At 37.0% G+C, this 17,498-nt stretch overlaps 1 protein-coding gene across 1 annotated transcript; it reads left to right on the top strand.

Moving 5' to 3' along the window:
* Window positions 1–61: 61 nt before the first annotated feature.
* PREPL (prolyl endopeptidase like) lies at window positions 62–17,147 on the top strand. The gene is made up of 15 exons (XM_034060862.1): window positions 62–259; window positions 759–988; window positions 3,041–3,235; window positions 3,723–3,789; window positions 4,455–4,661; window positions 6,711–6,834; window positions 9,097–9,313; window positions 9,807–9,992; window positions 11,369–11,572; window positions 12,310–12,485; window positions 13,893–14,109; window positions 14,293–14,442; window positions 14,890–15,016; window positions 16,079–16,161; window positions 17,056–17,147. Exons 2-15 carry the CDS (start codon window positions 770–772, stop codon window positions 17,131–17,133), a joined length of 2,250 nt encoding a protein of 749 aa, XP_033916753.1. The 5' UTR covers window positions 62–259; window positions 759–769; the 3' UTR covers window positions 17,134–17,147.
* The last annotated feature ends 351 nt before the right edge of the window (window positions 17,148–17,498 follow it).

Genomic DNA, 17,498 nt, shown 5'->3' with positions numbered 1-17,498 from the left:
AGGAGCGCATCTGAACGCTGGCCGCTTGTGGCCTCCGCCCCACGGGACGAAACAGTCTGAAACGGGGCGACTCGAGGAAGCCACGCCAGGGACCACACTAGCCCAGCCGGCGTGCGGCCGGCCCCGCGCCTCACTGAAGCCTCCGCCGCCCTCTTGGCTACGGGCAGTCCCGCAAGCCAGCCGGGTGCTGCTCCTGTCGTCTTCCATCTTACCGTGGCCAGAGCCGGCGGAGGGAGCGCGGCCCGGCCCCGCCGCGGCGGTGAGGGGCGGTGGGAAGGGCTGGTGGGGAGAGGGACGGGGAACGGGACAGCGGGCGGTGAACATGGAGGGTCTGCAAAGTTGTGAGGGAGGTCAGCTCTTGCTGTCAAGTTACTTCTGGAGATAAAGTTATTTTATTGTTGTATGATAGTTATAAAGGGGGGACAGCTTCCCAGGAAAACTCCCCAAAACTACTTGGCTTTGATTCTTCAACATTTAAAAGTAACCATTTGCACCTTCCCTTCTCTCATGGATAGTTTCATTGGACTTAAAGTGCCAGGAACCACGTTTTGCTGTAACACTGGAGGTTAACATGCAGGGTAAACTGTGTGTACCACTTACTAAGAAACAGTGTAAGTTTTAACTGTTTCTTCTCAACTGATACACCTAATGAATCAGTTTCACTTCTTTGAAAGAGAGGCAGCTTTACCTGCAGTTTATGTTCATGTATATTTCACGTATTGCAAATGATCAGCAATTGACAATGTTTGGAATTTCAGGCTATCAAGAAATGAAGGTTAGGACGTCCTGTGTTGGACTGCGAAATCTTCTCCAAGGGCTGAGCTACAGTGTCAGATACTACTCTAAGCATAGCTGGCTTCAAACAGCGTGTATTTATAGTAAAATAAACCCAAAACAATGTTGCATCCTGGATTGTTCAGGAGGTACATGCACGCACAGGACCCTGCCACCTGGAAGCATCCTGCCATGGAGATGCTTTTCCTGCAAGGTACGCTGATTATGGATTTAAGATCAACAACCTCCTTGGCACATCTGTTCAGGAAGTCTCTCATATTTTCCAAACGTAGAGGAAACACATTTTTCCCAAAGAGTTTGGAGCAGGGGGATAAATATTAGGGTTTCAGTTATGTTCAAAGATCTATGCAGTTAGTCAATTGTCCTGCACTGTCTTGATGGAAAGCTGCATTTTGGTTGAATTTCCTGCTATAGCAATTTTTTTTAAATGGGCATATTCCAGAAGGATTCAGATAAAGTGTCAGGAGATAGCTGCAGGGAGAGATAACCTAAGATAAGAGAAGCAAAGTATCCAAACTGATGACACCAGATATAAACCATTGTGAGCTGGCTTAAAAAACCTTGACTTTTGCTGTGCTGAGCAGTAAGTTGTAGTTTGCACTATATTAAATATTAAAATATGCTATTGACTTCTCATAATTGTATTCACACATGATAAATTGTACTTTTAAAGGTACTTGGATTTGTTTCTGAAAGGAAATATTGTGTACCTGGGGGGCAGTGTATCGTGCACAGTTAGAAAATGGAATGAAATAATTTCAGGCCTTCTGTTCTTGTGTTTCTAATACAGAGTGTGCTAAACATGTTCTAAAAGTTTACTGCAGTATCACAGCCTGTAAACCGATTTATACATGCATAATGCATTAAGTGCTGTTTAAAAAGATTGGTTTTTTGGTTCCTCTTAAACGTGTTTTCAGATGGATGCATGGTTGTTAGAAAATTGTTTCAAGTTGACAGTGTTTCTGCAGATGTGACCTAAAGATCATCTTGTTGTAAACCTCTTATTTCTAACCATAATGTAAACAGTTCCTAAGTCTGTGTCTGAAATTGAACCAAATGTTTCGAGGAGAACATAGGAAGCCTTGATGTATGAGAATGTGTGGTTCTGTTTATGCCTTGGCAGTTCGCTCATACTGTCAAGTACTGGACTATGACACTGGTTCCATGAGACAAAAAGGTGCTTTTTTTCACCCAAAAGTAAGCTATGCCTGTTAGTTTTGGAGCAAATGTTTTCAAATGTTGTCACTGAGATACTTGGCTATCCTCAAAATCTTTCCAGATTAAATATCCAGAAACCTCATTCAGCTTAGGAAGTTCCTGAGCTAAAATCATTGAAGGCTGTTGGGGAATATCATCTGGGCTTGTCGCATTCTTACGCTTTCCTAAATATCAGTTTGTGGCCACTGTGGGATTTTTGTTTGGTTGCTTCTGTTTTGAGGAGTGGTGTAGACATACAGCAATTTTTCCAGTGACTGGTGAGAGGATAGTACAACACATACTGCATTTTAAACATTTTTATAAGAGAAGACAGTGTTGTCTTCATAGACTGTGGAAAACCAGATCCTTAAGCTCATTCCTGATAAAATTGTTGCAGAACCCGTATAATTTCATTGCTTCATTCTGCACCTTGTGAACATTTATACTAACACTTCTGGGGAGGTGGAGCAAGAACCTGAACAAGCTGCCAGGACTCCTAAGTACAGGGACAGAGCTGTGGGTTGCATTGTTGTCTAGGAAAGAAAATTATGTGCTTTGTGACAGAAAGACTAAGAGAAAACAGCTCTGAAGAAGGAAAAATAATAGAATTCCATGAAAAATCAACTAAAACCTAGTTTTTGAACAAGAACAAACATTTACATATAATCAACTAAGATCATACATTGATAGTAGCTTGAATTTTGAAGAGAATACCTCAATAAATATGTGAAGTAAATCACTTTTGACAATGACAGAGTGGTTTGCAAGAGACTTTAAACATCATCTAGTTCTTACCCCCCTGCCATGGTCACAGCTTCCCCTAGACTAGGTTGCTCAAGGCCCCCATTCAAACTGGCCTCAAACACTAAAAAAGCAGGAAGATCTTAAAAAACTTACTCCAACTGTGATTTTTAATGGCACATACTATTACAATAATGCAAAGTTGGTTTGGGTCTGTAGTTTAGGAAATACTATTGTTGCTTTAGTATATTCATATTGGAGTACAGAGTGCTGGCTTGTAGCCGTTGTTTTGTTTCCTTATTAGCAGGAAGGAACAAAAACCCCTTCCAAAAGGAAGCAAAATGCATCCATAACATCAGACCGTTTATACAAGAATCTTCTGAAATCAGAGCAGGAAAACTGGAACAGCATTTCAGCAAGATACAAAGCTATGACAAAGAGAATAAAGGAAAAATTAGAAGAGTTGCATGATAAGTATGCGTTCAATCTGGAAAGTCCGAGGGTAAGTGGCAGAAAATAGAAACTTGTAGTTGAGTACAAATAAAAAGCAGTGAAGCCATACTTGCTATAAAATGCTGGTTTACTGACTATCTTTTGTAGTTTTGAGTTCTGAATGTTTTAATATTTGTGCATAGTAACAGTATGTGTTTAGAACATGGTAGTGTAGTTATCTTAATTTCTCCATAAGCAAAAGCAAGTAAAGATACGATAATTATCAGACTTTCTGATAAAGAATAGAAGACATTTTAATTTACAAGAGCAATTGCAGGTGTTTTAAGCCTTTTGTTAAATTTAGAGTAGGTATAGCTAGCTTAAGTACCCTAACTTTGAAAGAACCTTTCTGATGCATTCAATTCCTACTTCAGTATCAAATACATGTGCTATATTTTGTCATTTGTGTAAGTTACAAGTGTGTTGAATATCGGGATTCTAAGGAAATAGTCAAACTATATGTTGGACTTGAAACATGTTTGGTTTATATTGAACAGATCAGGGTTGGAGAGAATGTGTACTTTGAAGAGAATGGCTGCATATTTCTTTCCAAAGCAGATGATGGTAAGGGATTTCTCTTCCTAACATGGCACAATTGTTAAAAATATTGTATGCATCACTTAATATACCTTTCTTACATGAAAGGTTAATCACTGTGTTTCTTAAATAACTAAAGAAAATTACTTTTACGAAATTCTTTCATGATGGATTAATAGCTCCAGAATTATGAATCCAAAAAGGTGAGGTGAAAACAGTGAATAGTATATATTAATACTAACGTGAGTTTCTGGAGAAGGAATAGAGAAGTAATTTTTTTTCAGAGCCTTAAGTTAACATTTTGAAACCATGAAAAGCACATTGATGCTTTTTTTATTTCTGAGGGAATGGGAAAAGATTTTACTAATTGAGTTTAGTAAAAACAACTGTGCTTTAGGTATTTGAACTTTAAAATTTAACACATTTCCTAAGAGCCAAGATCTACACTTTTGAAATCTTTTAAATAATAACTAAAAGACTTTTTTTTTCCCCTGGAGCTGTATTTTTTTATTATTTTTACAAAGTGCATTGGTAAATATCTTGCCAGACAAATATTTGATGTTAATAAATTACAGTAATATGCTTGTGAACACTGTTGACAGACTTGCTAAATACAGGCATTAATAACCACTGTTAATTTTGACAGTGCCTTAATTACAGGATTTCTTTGCTATCTCTATTTTTAAATGCAGTACATGAAGAAAATTGTGACGTTTTATTCAGTACTGAAGATCTTGGCTTTTCTGATGCCTTTATTCAACGTATCAGAATTTCACCAGATCAGAGATACATGGCCATCAGCTTAAAAAGTGAAAATTCCGAAGAGGCAACCTGCATTGTTATGAAACTTGGTCATTTTCCTGTTGTGGAAAAAGTCATTCCAAGTGTATTTAGTTTTGGTAAGTTGTTTATAAATATCCTGTGGATCACACCAGTTTTCAACAGAACATTTTTGTCAGTCTACAAATAATAATACAATATTTTTAAAGAATAAGCAACATTTTTACATTTAATCATTACAGCTGTATCATTTTTTTATTTACAGTTTCTTCCACAATGCAGAGTTTTAAGTTACCTGATGTAGATGGAAGTGACTGCTTTCATGATACAGTTTTTTCCTCACTGTAAAAGCAAGCATTTATAGATGTTGAACAGTCATGTATCTGGGGTTTTTAATTTCATAGAATCATAGAAAGGTATTTCATTCAATACGCTTCTTTAAAAACTACTGACATAACTGTTCACACTATAAAGATCCTTGCAAGGAATATTCTAGTTATTAAACTCTTACAACTACAGTCACTGATGATAGCTGTAGGCACATGATACCTGCGATTAAGTACTGGGTGGAATTTCAACTGGACCCTAGGATGTGGGTCACAGTTCAGAGCCCAGTGAAGTCAATTTGATGACAGAGCTTTACATTGCTTTTAAATAAGCAGAGGTAAACTGAACTGAAAGGGGAATCTTTTTTATAGTATGGACTCACAGAATTTTTTTGGTTGGAAGGGACCTTAAAGATTATCTAGTTCCAGTCCCCCTGCTGTGGGAAGGCTGGAACCCCCCCATGTTAAAGAATATAGAAAAGAGTGCAATAGTGTGTATACAATGTTCCACGTCTTGTATTTTAGATTATATTATTAAATGTCATTAAGTATAAGTAATGCAGAACAAAAATCTAAAAATTTAGGTAAAACTTCCTAGTTACAAAAATAAAGACTAACAAGAATTTAATGTAGTGTTTGCACAATTGAAATTTATAATGCCTGTTAAAAACTAGGCCTGCAAATTTGCCAGTGACATTTTTCACTGCACTTGATTTGAACATCTATCTGGGTTTGTCCAGAAGAATCAGTATATTCATAAACCAACTCCCTGTTACCTACATAGGTGTGACAGCTTATGGCAGGTAATAAGTGTAGAAAAAATTACTATCAGAGTAGTAGAGATTACACCCATTTTGTCAATTTATTCAGGTGTGAGATACAGAGGTATCATGAAGTACAGAGGTCCCTCAGTCAAGCAAGAGAATTTGCATTTGCAGTATTGCGTATTGCATGATACACAATAGCAGGCAGACAAATGAGAGTGCTTGAAAATTTACATCTGTGATTTTTAAATGCTAGGCTATAGAAAAACTTTGATTTCCCTCATCATCTTAGTGAACCTTTCAGCTTCCTGTGCAATTTGGAGCCACAGTGCTGTTCAGAGAGCAAACTGTTTGCATTACTTCAGGATGGTACTTCCTCCAGTTCTGTATTCAAAATCAGTATTTATGCATAAGACAGCATACAATAACTTTTTAAAGCATATGTATTAAACATCCTTCTGGTGACTTTAGGACCAGAGATAGCAATAATTTGGCTGGATCAATCAGATTACTAAATAGCAAGGTGCCTGTATTTATACATTTCTAATGTTAATGAACACATGTACATGCATAGAAAATTGGAGAATTTTTATTTCAGCAGTACCCATGGGGTACATGCATTATCTCTTTTCTCTAAATGGTTTGCCTGCAGTCACATGCAGTGGTTCAGAGCTCATACTCCCTTTATTATCTTGCTGACTCCATGTAAACCTCTTTTTTCTCTGCTCAGTTTTAAACAGCCACACCTTCTATTTTCCTGTTACCTCCAGAACCCCCACAGGGTCAAGAGGTTGACAGCTTCCTCTTCCTGGGCCCTGGAACATGGTCCTCTGCCTTTATGTATTTATTTATTTATTTTTCCAAATGAGATTCTTGTTCTGTGGGATTCAGGGAAAACATGGAAAAATCTTTTTGTGGCTTACCCCAGCCTCTGGGATATATAAGTGCTGTCCTCAATTAGATGTCAGCTGCAGCCCACCTTTTTTAACATTGGGTCCAGTGTTCATGGAGATCCATTTTTTCTCAGTAATCTTATATACTGTTCCAAATTTGATATGCATTTGTCTTTTTTTTTCAGAATGGGCTGCAAATGATGTTCTGTATTACACAAGTCAGAAGAACCTTAAATGCCAGAATGTGTTTATGACCACTTTCACTAATCAGAAACATACTAAGTTAGTTTATACAGAACAAGATGCAAGGTAATATTTACGTAAAATGTAAGAAGTCCTTTATGTATTCTAGAGTACCTTATATGTAAAATATAACTGGTTTGGAAAACATAGTCTTTCATATCATATTCCAAATGGTAAGAGGCATTTTTAACTTGTGTCCTGCTGTCAGTATTGCCATATGTAGTCTGAGAGCGTGCTCTGTTTTCCTCTTGATATGTGATCAACAGAGATTTGACTTTCCTCTCTTACCTCATGAGTTCAGCTGAGTTTATAAATGTCAAGGTCAGTTTCAGGTCAGGTTGTCCTTTAATGAATGTGTGACAGTTTCATACAGGGTAAATCAGACACTGGATTTCATTTTGTTTTCTCTGCTATTGATGTCTGCTACATCTTTAAAAAAAAAACCATAGAAGTTCAGGCTAATCCTTGCTCTGGGTAATGGATGAGCAAAATCATTACAGCATTCCCAGAGACAGAACTATTGTTGACTGAATACCCTCTCAATAACCTTTCTTGAAGCAGTGGTTTAGGAAGACAAGAAGGCTCTAGCTAAATTGAGTGCAGAACTAGTTTTTCAACTATGCAGCATGTGGTCGATTTATACAACATTCCATAAATGCTTGTGATTATTCTTAATTCAAGTTACATAATAAAGACATTTCTATTATATTTTCATCTAAAAACCAGGAAAAAAAATCTGCAGTTGAGATGGAGTAAATAAGATCCTTTTGTTCCAGCGGCAGTTGATGCATACTTTTGGAAAATCAAATTGCACTGACCTGACACTTCCCCACAGGGAAACTGTTGCCATAATTCTGAAGGTCACAGTCATTACAGTAAATCTACCAGAAACTTACTCTAAAGGTTCATGTGCTATTGCAGCTCATAACTGAAGTTACTTGTTCATTGGAGATGGCAAGACATTCTTTTGTATGGACACTGAGCAGTTCCATTCTACATCTGACCAGCTCTTTTAGGTGCAATCAAATCATTTTTGATTTCTTGACTTCTTTTAAAAAAGCTACAAAGACAAAAAAAACCCCAATAAAAATAAAGTAATATCAAGGTCAGAGTCCTTGGGGAGAAGTGTAACCTGCATTTCAGTTTGACTCTCTCAGAGGTAAGGTCAGCAGAGCTGAACTGTTGGAATCTCTACTGAATGCAGTACTGCACTCTTGCCAAATTCATGTGTATTAGAGAGGCAGGAGGCTGATTCCTTGCAGACTTTAGATCCCCTGCTGTGCCTGTCCTCCTTAGGATGTCAAGAGGGTGCAATTAGAAAAAACAATAGTACCAAAAGAAATGGAGTTCCTCCACCTGCAAATAATTAAAGGCACTGAAAATGCTGTATATAGCATCCTTCACCAGTCAAATTTATTTTGAAGTCTAGAGGGATCATTATTGCAGTCATGTATCTGATCTGTATTAATGCAGATTACGGTACTCAACCCTGCAATTTCTTGATGAAATCCTTTGGATCTTTGTGTTGGACAGTTTTGCTTTTATAGACATCCAGTCTTAAAGATTCAAAATGGCAAAGAAACTACTGTGTCTCAAGATGGGACATTCCAGTTAATTTGGATGACTCATAAAGAATTGATTGTGAATTTTAGCCTGAATTTGTGTACTATTAACATCCAGCCACTGGTTATCATTCTGTTTTCTGTTTCTAGATTTTATAAGCATTTCAAATCAGTAAATACTTCCTAGTTTCTTAGATAGTTCCAAACCCAGTTCTTAGCTTCCAGCTTTACCGTGCAACCTGTCTTGTCTCATATAGGCCTCTGTACTTCTTTTAAAAATAGTCCTTTTTGTCTTACTTGCTGCAGACAAATTTAGGGCAGTAACACTGAGACTTTTTATCAATTTATCTTTATAATAGCTCTTATTTGTTATTGCTGTTCCCACAATATCTTTTATTAATTTGAATGTAATTATCCATTACTACTTAGAAAAAAGGTGTTACAAACTCAATAAAAAGTTCTGTGTTGTGCCTGAATTTTAAAGCCTAAATACATCAATGAACTTCCAGTCTTACCTCAGTAATGCAAATAAGTTGGATTCAGTTGGGCAGCAACTGATCTGCTTTCTTGTCATATTTGTGGGGTTTTGAATCCCAGGATAAATGCAGCAGGAGTGGGTTTGGGAGCCAAGTAGTCTGGAGTTTCTTCAGTCTCTTTGCCTTTTCACCTTGCAGATGGAAGCCCATGATTCTGAAACAACTGATCTATTTTTATAATACTAATTAAGTTCCAAGATTTTTTTCTAAAACATAATTATTCCTTACAGGTTTTTTGTAGACATACATTGCACAAAAGATAGGCGTTTTCTCACTATCAACAGCAACAGCAAGACAACCTCAGAAGTTTGGCTGGTTGACTGTAGACATCCTTTTAAGTCACCTGCTCTTGTACAAGTACGAACAAAAGGAGTCATTTACCACATTGAACACAGAAATGACGAATTATATATTCTTACTACATATGGAGAACCTGCAGAATATAAGGTAGTTTTAACTGATAGTAAGATTCATTCAGGTGACTGTTGCAGATCATATAGAAGTAGTAAAGCTGGCTTTTAATTCTGTACTTCATAGCTTATCGAAATAATTTAAGAGAATTACACTGAAAGACTGATAGAAGTACATGGAGTCTTACCTGCTGCATGCCAGTTTGATTGTAACTCCTTTGGCAACATCAGGATTAACAGTCATTTTAAGTTGGCTATATAACCAAACCACCTACAGTTCTGGCCATGCTGAAAGCACTTACTGCATTAAAATTTCCTACAGATTAATCTATGAGAACTGAACTTTTCCGAATGTTACTGAATTGTTCTTCCATTTTGCCCAAGTAAAGGGAGTTTCAAAGCCTCCAGTTTTAGTCAGGGAAAACCCCCCAATACAAACTAGAACATTTTTGCAATAAAGATGTTGCATGAGTTCACTTTGATGTCTGTACATCTCATTCATAACTCTTAACTACATCTTGGTTTTATAGCTGATGAAGGCACCGGTAGCTGCCAGTGGCAAGGAGAACTGGCAGTTAGTTTATGCACTGGAAAAGAAAACCAAGCTAGTAGATATGGAGATGTTCAGTGAGCACTGTGTTATGTTCCTGAAGAATGCTGGTCATCTTTACTTAAATGTGATTTCTTTTGTTTCACATTCAGTTCAGTCAATAAAGGTATGTTTTAACACTATTTTTTTTTAAATGTAACATTATGATGAAAGCAAAGATAAATTCCAAGACTAGAAATTGGAAACTGTAATACTGCCAAGTATTATGCCTACTGTATATTACCTGTGGCTGTTTTTCATGTGGTGGCTTACTGCAGCCCTTAGAAAGTTAGAGAGCAGCTATTACAGTCAAGCTCTTTACAATACATCTGATTTCTAATGTAAAATAGAACTTGATTCCCTAAACACTGCACTTAGTTTTACTGGGCCTATTTTTGGTTACATTCATCAACATAAGCAAGGAAATAAGCCTGGCCCCCCCACAGAAAAAACATCAGAACCTTCCGAAGACAAGTATGGACACTGTCCTATAATGAGTGGGAAGAGCTGATGATTCAGTAGAATTTGTGCAAAGTATTTCTTCCCTTCTCTAGCTGTTGCTAAATACTTGTGGCTTAAAACCAAAATGACTCAATTCAGACCCATGATTTCTGGAGACCATTCAGGCAAAATACTTGATTGATTTGTTTGCCTGAAAAATACAATCTGAACTACTCCCAAGTTTATTGCGACAAGCTACCAATGCTGCATTCTATAGAACTGTTACAGAAAAAGGTTTTCAACAAAGTGCACTGTATGCTCTCTAAAACCTTCATTTTTGAATATGGTCATAGTTTATTTATTCAGAAAGGGTCTGCAGTTACTCTGTAGAACTTGGACTTCTGCTGCCATTTCAGATGTCACTAGCAACCCAACCCAAGTAAGTAGTTGTCTGGCAGAGGGTTTGACTATGTCCCTGCTGCTCTCAAAGAATGAATCTTGATTTCTTTTATTCTTAGCAGAGTTAAAAATCTCAAATATAATAACAGTAAGTGTCTGAAGGTGAACGTGCCAGAAAAAGGTTTTGTTCTTCAACAATGGCTGGCACTAGGAGCAAAGTTAAGAGGCAGGGGTTTTCAGTGGCTTAACATTACTGAGCTAACTCACAGCAAAGGCGTAACAACTGACATGGACTTGGCTGTGTAACATGTTGAACTAGAACTGAAAGATCAGGGGAAATAGGATCTAAAGAATAAAAACCATGCAGAATAAATTCAAAGAATGTTGTAATAAAAAAAATCTGCACTAATGCCCATTTAAAACTGAACTTGGATTTATTTTTCTTTTTTTTATGTCATTGTACAGCTTTATCCCATGGCCTTAGGGAAAAAGTTTGCCAAAGTCCTTCAGTTTTTGACTTTCATTACTGAGCTTAAAAAAATACTCATTGTGCTACAGAGAAGCAGAAGATATTCAGAATCTTTTTCTCTGAAGGACACACTAGGCAAAATTTACAGAAGCAGTGTAAGGGTCGGTCTCACTTGAAATGCCATGTTTTCTCAGCTGCCTACGTGGGCCTGTGAATTTGAATTGGAATCTCAACCTGAACATACCACCAGCACTTGCTATTTTCAGCTCACCTCCCCGGTACACCCCCCTAAGCGCTTTGCATATTCATTTAAAGAAAATAATCTCATTGAACAAGCTGTGCAAGAGGTACCAATTATTACGAATTGTCACACTACACGTTTACTAGCTAAAAGCAAGGTAAGAATTTTTCAGTCCTTTTCTCATTCCTTTTATTCTTCCCTACCTCCCCACCCATTTAAAGAAAATGCATTTGGCAGGGAATAGAGATTAAAAAATGTAAAGAGCAGTTGGTGCTATAGTTACTAAACAGTGGGTGTTTTCTCCAGTGCTACAGGGAAGAACAAGAAAGAGTCGTGATATTTCTTTTTCATTAACCTGGGTATGCTAAAGGAGATAATGGTACATGATGAGTCAATAAACTTAGTATGGTATAACTTAGAATTGCTGGTTGATATGTGGTGTCATACTCTCCATGATAAATGAAAAGGGTGCCAGCTGTTGAACACCCCACAACCAGCTGCACAGCATAGATCAGGAAAGGAAAGTTTTAACAGCCTGAATTTAAAAATTTGGAGATGTTAATAAAGAGTTTGTGCTGCAGTAAGTGGTAAACTATTTTGTTAATAATAGCTATTCTTGATGTTAACAGGGGATGGAAGACTTGGGGACTTTGGTAGTTTAAAAACTCCTCAGGTGTTGCACTTAAATGAATTTTATACTCTGCATCCGTAAGCCTACACAGCAGAGGTTCAGTCTCTTGCTTTATTTTTCAAGAGTGCTTTGTACGTTATAAGTGAAAAAAATTACTGTAATCAGAAAAACACATTTTAAAATAAATAATTGAAGTTTTCATTGCTATGTGTCATTGAGATTTCTGCAATGTCCTTTATTGTAAAATACTCCTTCTTTTCCAGGATGAAACTTTGGTGCCAATTACAGTTTTTCATAATATGAATTCTAAAGAGCTACACAGGAAACCACTTCTAGTTCATGTATATGGAGCTTATGGCATAGATTTGAACATGAGCTTTAAAGAAGACAAGCTGATGTTAATTGAGGAGGGCTGGATATTAGCATATTGCCATGTTAGGTAAGTTAAATATAAAATAGAATTAAGATTTGAATCTGTGGGATATACAGGTATTTCTTCATATGCAACTGAAGAGGTACAGTAATACATTTTTTCATGTAGCTATACCCAGTTGTTCATGCTTTTCACTTCCATCTCATTTTAGAATTTTTTAAATAGTTTTAACAAAAAAAGTAAATTTGCCTCAGGAAAAAAATTGTACTTTCAAGACCACACACTGCAGGTAGGTTTCTTAAATCAACAGGATTGCTGTGGGTAACTTTTAATCTTTTGACATCTCATTACTTCTTGTCGCACCTTTGCTCAAGAAAATTTTGGTAATGTTCAAATTGCAGTGACATGCTACTCCCTCCCTTTCCAAGAGTATTGGGTACTAATGTTCAGACTGTGTCTTCTGAAAGCCATTTGCCTACTACAGCAACTACTAAAGCATTTAACTGGCGTCTACTTCTTTTATTGGCTAAATTCTCTGTCTCCAGCTTAGGTACAAACCTACTAGTTTTATATAACCACTGTAATACATACTTCACCTTTTCACTGAGATAATAATTCAGTAGCTAAAGAAGAGAGAAAAAAAATTGCTTTATAGAGGGGAAGGAAAACCAGTTCCAAAACAGATTCAGTATACAAATATATTCAATCTGCTAAAGTCAGTGGCAAGCATTGTGCTGTTCTTCCTCCCATCCTTCTAAGTATCCTAAGATGTCAGTCAGTCCTAGATGAAGATGGATTCTTCATCCAAAGATGAAGAGATTTGACAGACTACTCAGTTAATTTTAAACTTGAAATACAAATAAGGAAACTTCAGGTGGCTTAGAACTAAAATTGTGGTTGTGTAGAAAGAAATAGAAATAAATTTTAAAATCCTGTATTACAAAATAGAACATTTCAAGTAGTATTTAATATTCACAAACTAGAAAAAAACCCCAGTTTCTAACACTCTCAGAATTTAAGCTGTGCAGAAGACAAATCCTGAGGGGCCTCAGTGTGGAGCTGAGAAATACAATTTGACTGGTTTTAATAAATGCTGGTGTTAGTGATATGAGTATTCAAAATATTTCAGATACTTTAATAGCTTCCTGTATAAAAATAATAATGTCTGATTTTGTATTGCCTACAGTGAGGGTGTCATTTCGTAAAGTGATGCTTTTCCTGTGAATTCCAGGACACAAGGGCAAGGAATACACCTGTGCAGTTAAGATTTCCACCAGTCATCATGCACATATTTTTTTTGCTTGAATGTTGTGTATTTTATCCATAAAGGATGGTAAAAACAAGCGTAGAGTTAACTGAGAAGGGAAACTATGGTTTCACAATTCTGAGGCTGCTGATGTCCTTTCATTAACTGAAACTTTGCTGTGTAATGTTTTCCAAAGAGACTTCAACTTGACTTGCTTTAAATTTCAGGGGTGGAGGAGAGCTAGGCCTTAGCTGGCACAAAGATGGGTGTCGGCATAATAAACTCAAAGGGCTCCATGACCTTAAGGCTTGCATCACACTGCTGCACGAGCTAGGATTTTCTCAGCCAAAATACACAGCACTAGCAGCTGCCAGTGCCGGAGGAGTTCTTGCAGGAGCCCTGTGCAACACTGCTCCAGAACTCGTCAGAGCCATGGTTTTACAGGTGAGGTGCTGCAGACCCTGCGTGGATTATGATGTTAAACTGTATCTTTGGTTCATTCTGCCAGTGTCAGAATTGGAAACAGTCCAATTCAAAGGTCCCTTTCCTCATTTGAGAAACCCTTGAACTAGGTCTGTGAGGTCCTCTGTCCTATTTGCTAATTTTTCTTTTTTAATAACTTCTAAGGCTCCTTTCGTGGATGTTCTAAATACAATGATGAAAACTCATCTCCCACTGACAATTGAAGAACAGGAGGAATGGGGAAATCCATTAGCAGATGAAAAATGTATGAAGTATATCAAAAGCTATTGTCCATATCAGAATATTAAGCCACAGGTAAAACTATATTCTCTATGTACTGTAATAAAGTATAACAGTTTATGATAGAACAAAAAGTGGAAACTGGAATTTTTAAAAAAGGTCTATTTTACCTTTTGAGTGCTTTAAACCCCAGTGACTTTAGAATTGTCTTTGCTGCTGCTTTGTGTGAAAATGAATCATTAATACAAATATGAACTACTTCAGTAATGATCTTGGCAATATTTGGAGTCATAAATGACCCCTAAAATCAATCAAATGCCATCTCCTAAATAATCCATAGAATTCAAAACTAGCTGTTACAGGACTGCCAGGAAGTAATAGATTATTCTGTCATATAACAACCTTAATATGTAGAATAGTTTCTACTTTTGTGGTATTATAGTAAAATAAACAGAAAAAACTGTTACTTTATGAGAAAAATCAGTTGTCAAGTATTGAACTGGTTTTGGTTTTTAATCTCAGTGTTACCCTTCAGTTTTTATCACGGCATATGAAAATGATCAACGGGTACCACTAACAGGAGTTTTACGATACGTTCAGAAACTTAGAAAGGCTGCACTAGATCATACCAGCAGAACAAGTGAGAAAGGTAAGAAAAAGAATATCACGGATAGAGTTAACTAAACCAGAGTATCAGTAAGTCATGTAATTAAACACTATAGTGATTGACTCTTCCTTAAAAGCATTCATTTGTACAGTACAATCCAGTATCTAAAGCTCTGAAGTTATTTCCATTACCTGCAGAGATGAGATAATGCAGTTACACTGACAGATAAACCTCAGCTTCTGAGATGCACTCTCCAGAGCCGTAAGAGGGTTCGGATATCTCTGTATTGTAGACCTGCCTGAAATAGTTAAATCCACGTGTTAAATATGAAACATGACAAACCACAACAGGCTGAGGAAACCCTCTTGAGATGAAAAAGACTTGGAGAATATGAGTGGGGCTTACACTTTCCTAGGCCTCAACATTTTGGTGACCATTGGGCAGTGCTAGATGAACCCATACTGTCTAGTCCAGCTACTGATACAGTCAGCCTGCAGTTCTCAACAACACATGGATAAAAATCTTATTTTTCCTGCTGTACAAAAACTACTTTTCCCAGTTTGCTCCAACTGCAGGTGTTAGTCCAAGTTAGAATAACAGTCATGCCAAAGCATGGACACTTTTATACCTGAAACTTAACACTAGCTTTGGGACTGTTTCCAGCAAAAGGTAACGTTCAAGCTTTACTTTTTTCTAGTACCACCCAATCTGGAGAGAGGCTTTTACCACCAGTACCAAAAGAGATCTTGAATTAGCTTTTCTACATTTCATTATGCTCCTCTGCTAGCAGCACAACTGCAGTGATTGAGAAGGGATAGGAGATCTATAATTGCTGCTTCTTTCTTTGCTCAGAAATGAAAAAGCATGTCTTTCCAAAAAAACTCAGAACAAAGATGCTAAACATACGAGCATTTTTCAAGTATATAGTTAATAAAAATACAAATAATCCATCCAGCAAGCCCCTATATGATTCTCTTCTTAAGGAATAACAGAAATTCTGTCAGGACAGAAGACAGAATTACCTATCCCTGAACAACTCACATCCCCACTTACCCTTTTCCTTGTTCATTCAATGTCAAGTGATCGCTAGCTTCATTGTTCCAGGAAATTGGATCCCTAATATCATCTTAGACATCCGGGCAAGCGGCAGTCATTGCGATTCATCTTGGGAGGATTCACTGAACGAGGTATGCTCCCTTTGCTGCACAAAGCCATAATGTGGTGGAGGGAGGTGTCCCCTTGATGGGTACTTCAGACTCAGTAGTTCATGGAATGTGTGCTTGAATGTGTCTTTGAAGTATCGAAAGCAAAAGAAAACAGATCTGCTGGAATTAAAGTTGCTCTTGTAACCTTTTATAAATATTGCAAGAGCAACTTCTGGTTTTAGATATGTATAAAATTCAGTAGTTTTTTATATATATATACATACCTAGATAATTTTATCTATTTACGAATATAACATTTTTATAGATACAAAAAAGCCAGTGATAGAGCCAGATTATTTAACCTCAGCATGCCTCAAGACCCAAAATAGTGTTAAATACCCATTGTAATGTGCTGAGAGGTTTGAATTAAAGTGTCTAAGCTGTGCAAAACATCGTTCCAGCAGGAAGAGTCTTGAACTGTAAAGCAGTAAGTGCCTAAAATTGTCATACTGGCTCTTCCATTTTCCTCACAAGTAAAACATATGTGATGGGTTTGATCTTTACATAAGCTGTACTATCAAAAGAACACTACTACAATCAGGTTTCAAGATTCTGCACTTTGTACAAGTGTACATGTTAACAGCAAAACACAGTAAAGACCTGACATTACCAATGTTACCAATGTCAGACTATCACAGTTGGATACAAATTTTATTACTGTTAATTTTAATAAATCCTAGCAAATGTTATTTGGTGGTTGAGGCAATTATTCCCAAAGTTAACTCTTTCAGGAAAAGCCTCATTCTGTCCTAGGTTAAGGTATTGCTTAGTATTAGTATGGGAAAAGAATAAGATTAGAATAACTATACAAGAACCTGAAGGTTTGTAGAGCAAAGAATTGTTCTATTTTGTAATGAACTATTTTCATTGTTTTAGGTTGCAAGACACCTTGCTTTTCTGAACAAAGAACTTGAAGTATGCCATCTCCAACATCATAGCAAACCCTGCAAATAAACACATTGACCACCTGAAGAACTTTGGGTCAGATTTTTATTTACATGAAAAGTGAACACCATCTCCAGAGGTAGCTCCTCTTGGATCCCTGTTTTGTGGCCATAAGTAGACAAATTCAAAGTTGGGTGTAGCACTGGCTTATAAACATAGAAACTAACAGCCACATTTCTCCCCTGCCAGATAGTACAGAAGTAGCCACCTGCATTAATCAATCTGTTCAGTACAGTTCTCAAAAAAGCGAGCAGTGTAGCACTGTTCCAGTGGAGCTGAAGCACAATAGTGTGTAAAACCCAACTTGTGAAGTACATGTACTTCATACTCACAGCCTGGACAGTTTAAGACCTCTCTTTCAAAACCACATTTTA

Source organism: Melopsittacus undulatus, chromosome 3 (assembly GCF_012275295.1).
Source record: "Melopsittacus undulatus isolate bMelUnd1 chromosome 3, bMelUnd1.mat.Z, whole genome shotgun sequence".
Classification (NCBI taxonomy): Eukaryota; Metazoa; Chordata; class Aves; order Psittaciformes; family Psittaculidae; genus Melopsittacus; species Melopsittacus undulatus.
The sequence above is the reverse complement of the archived record's forward strand: the minus strand, read 5'-3'. Positions and strand labels throughout refer to the sequence as shown.

Excerpts from the sequence above, each read along its gene's own strand:
- PREPL (XM_034060862.1), top strand. The coding sequence starts at position 770 with ATGAAGGTTAGGACGTCCTGTGTTGGACTGCGAAATCTTCTCCAAGGG. Across the intron at positions 12,486-13,892 it reads TTAGCATATTGCCATGTTAG|GGGTGGAGGAGAGCTAGGCC; the intron begins GTAAGTTAAATA and ends TTTAAATTTCAG. Across the intron at positions 15,017-16,078 it reads CAGCAGAACAAGTGAGAAAG|GAAATTGGATCCCTAATATC; the intron begins GTAAGAAAAAGA and ends TCATTGTTCCAG.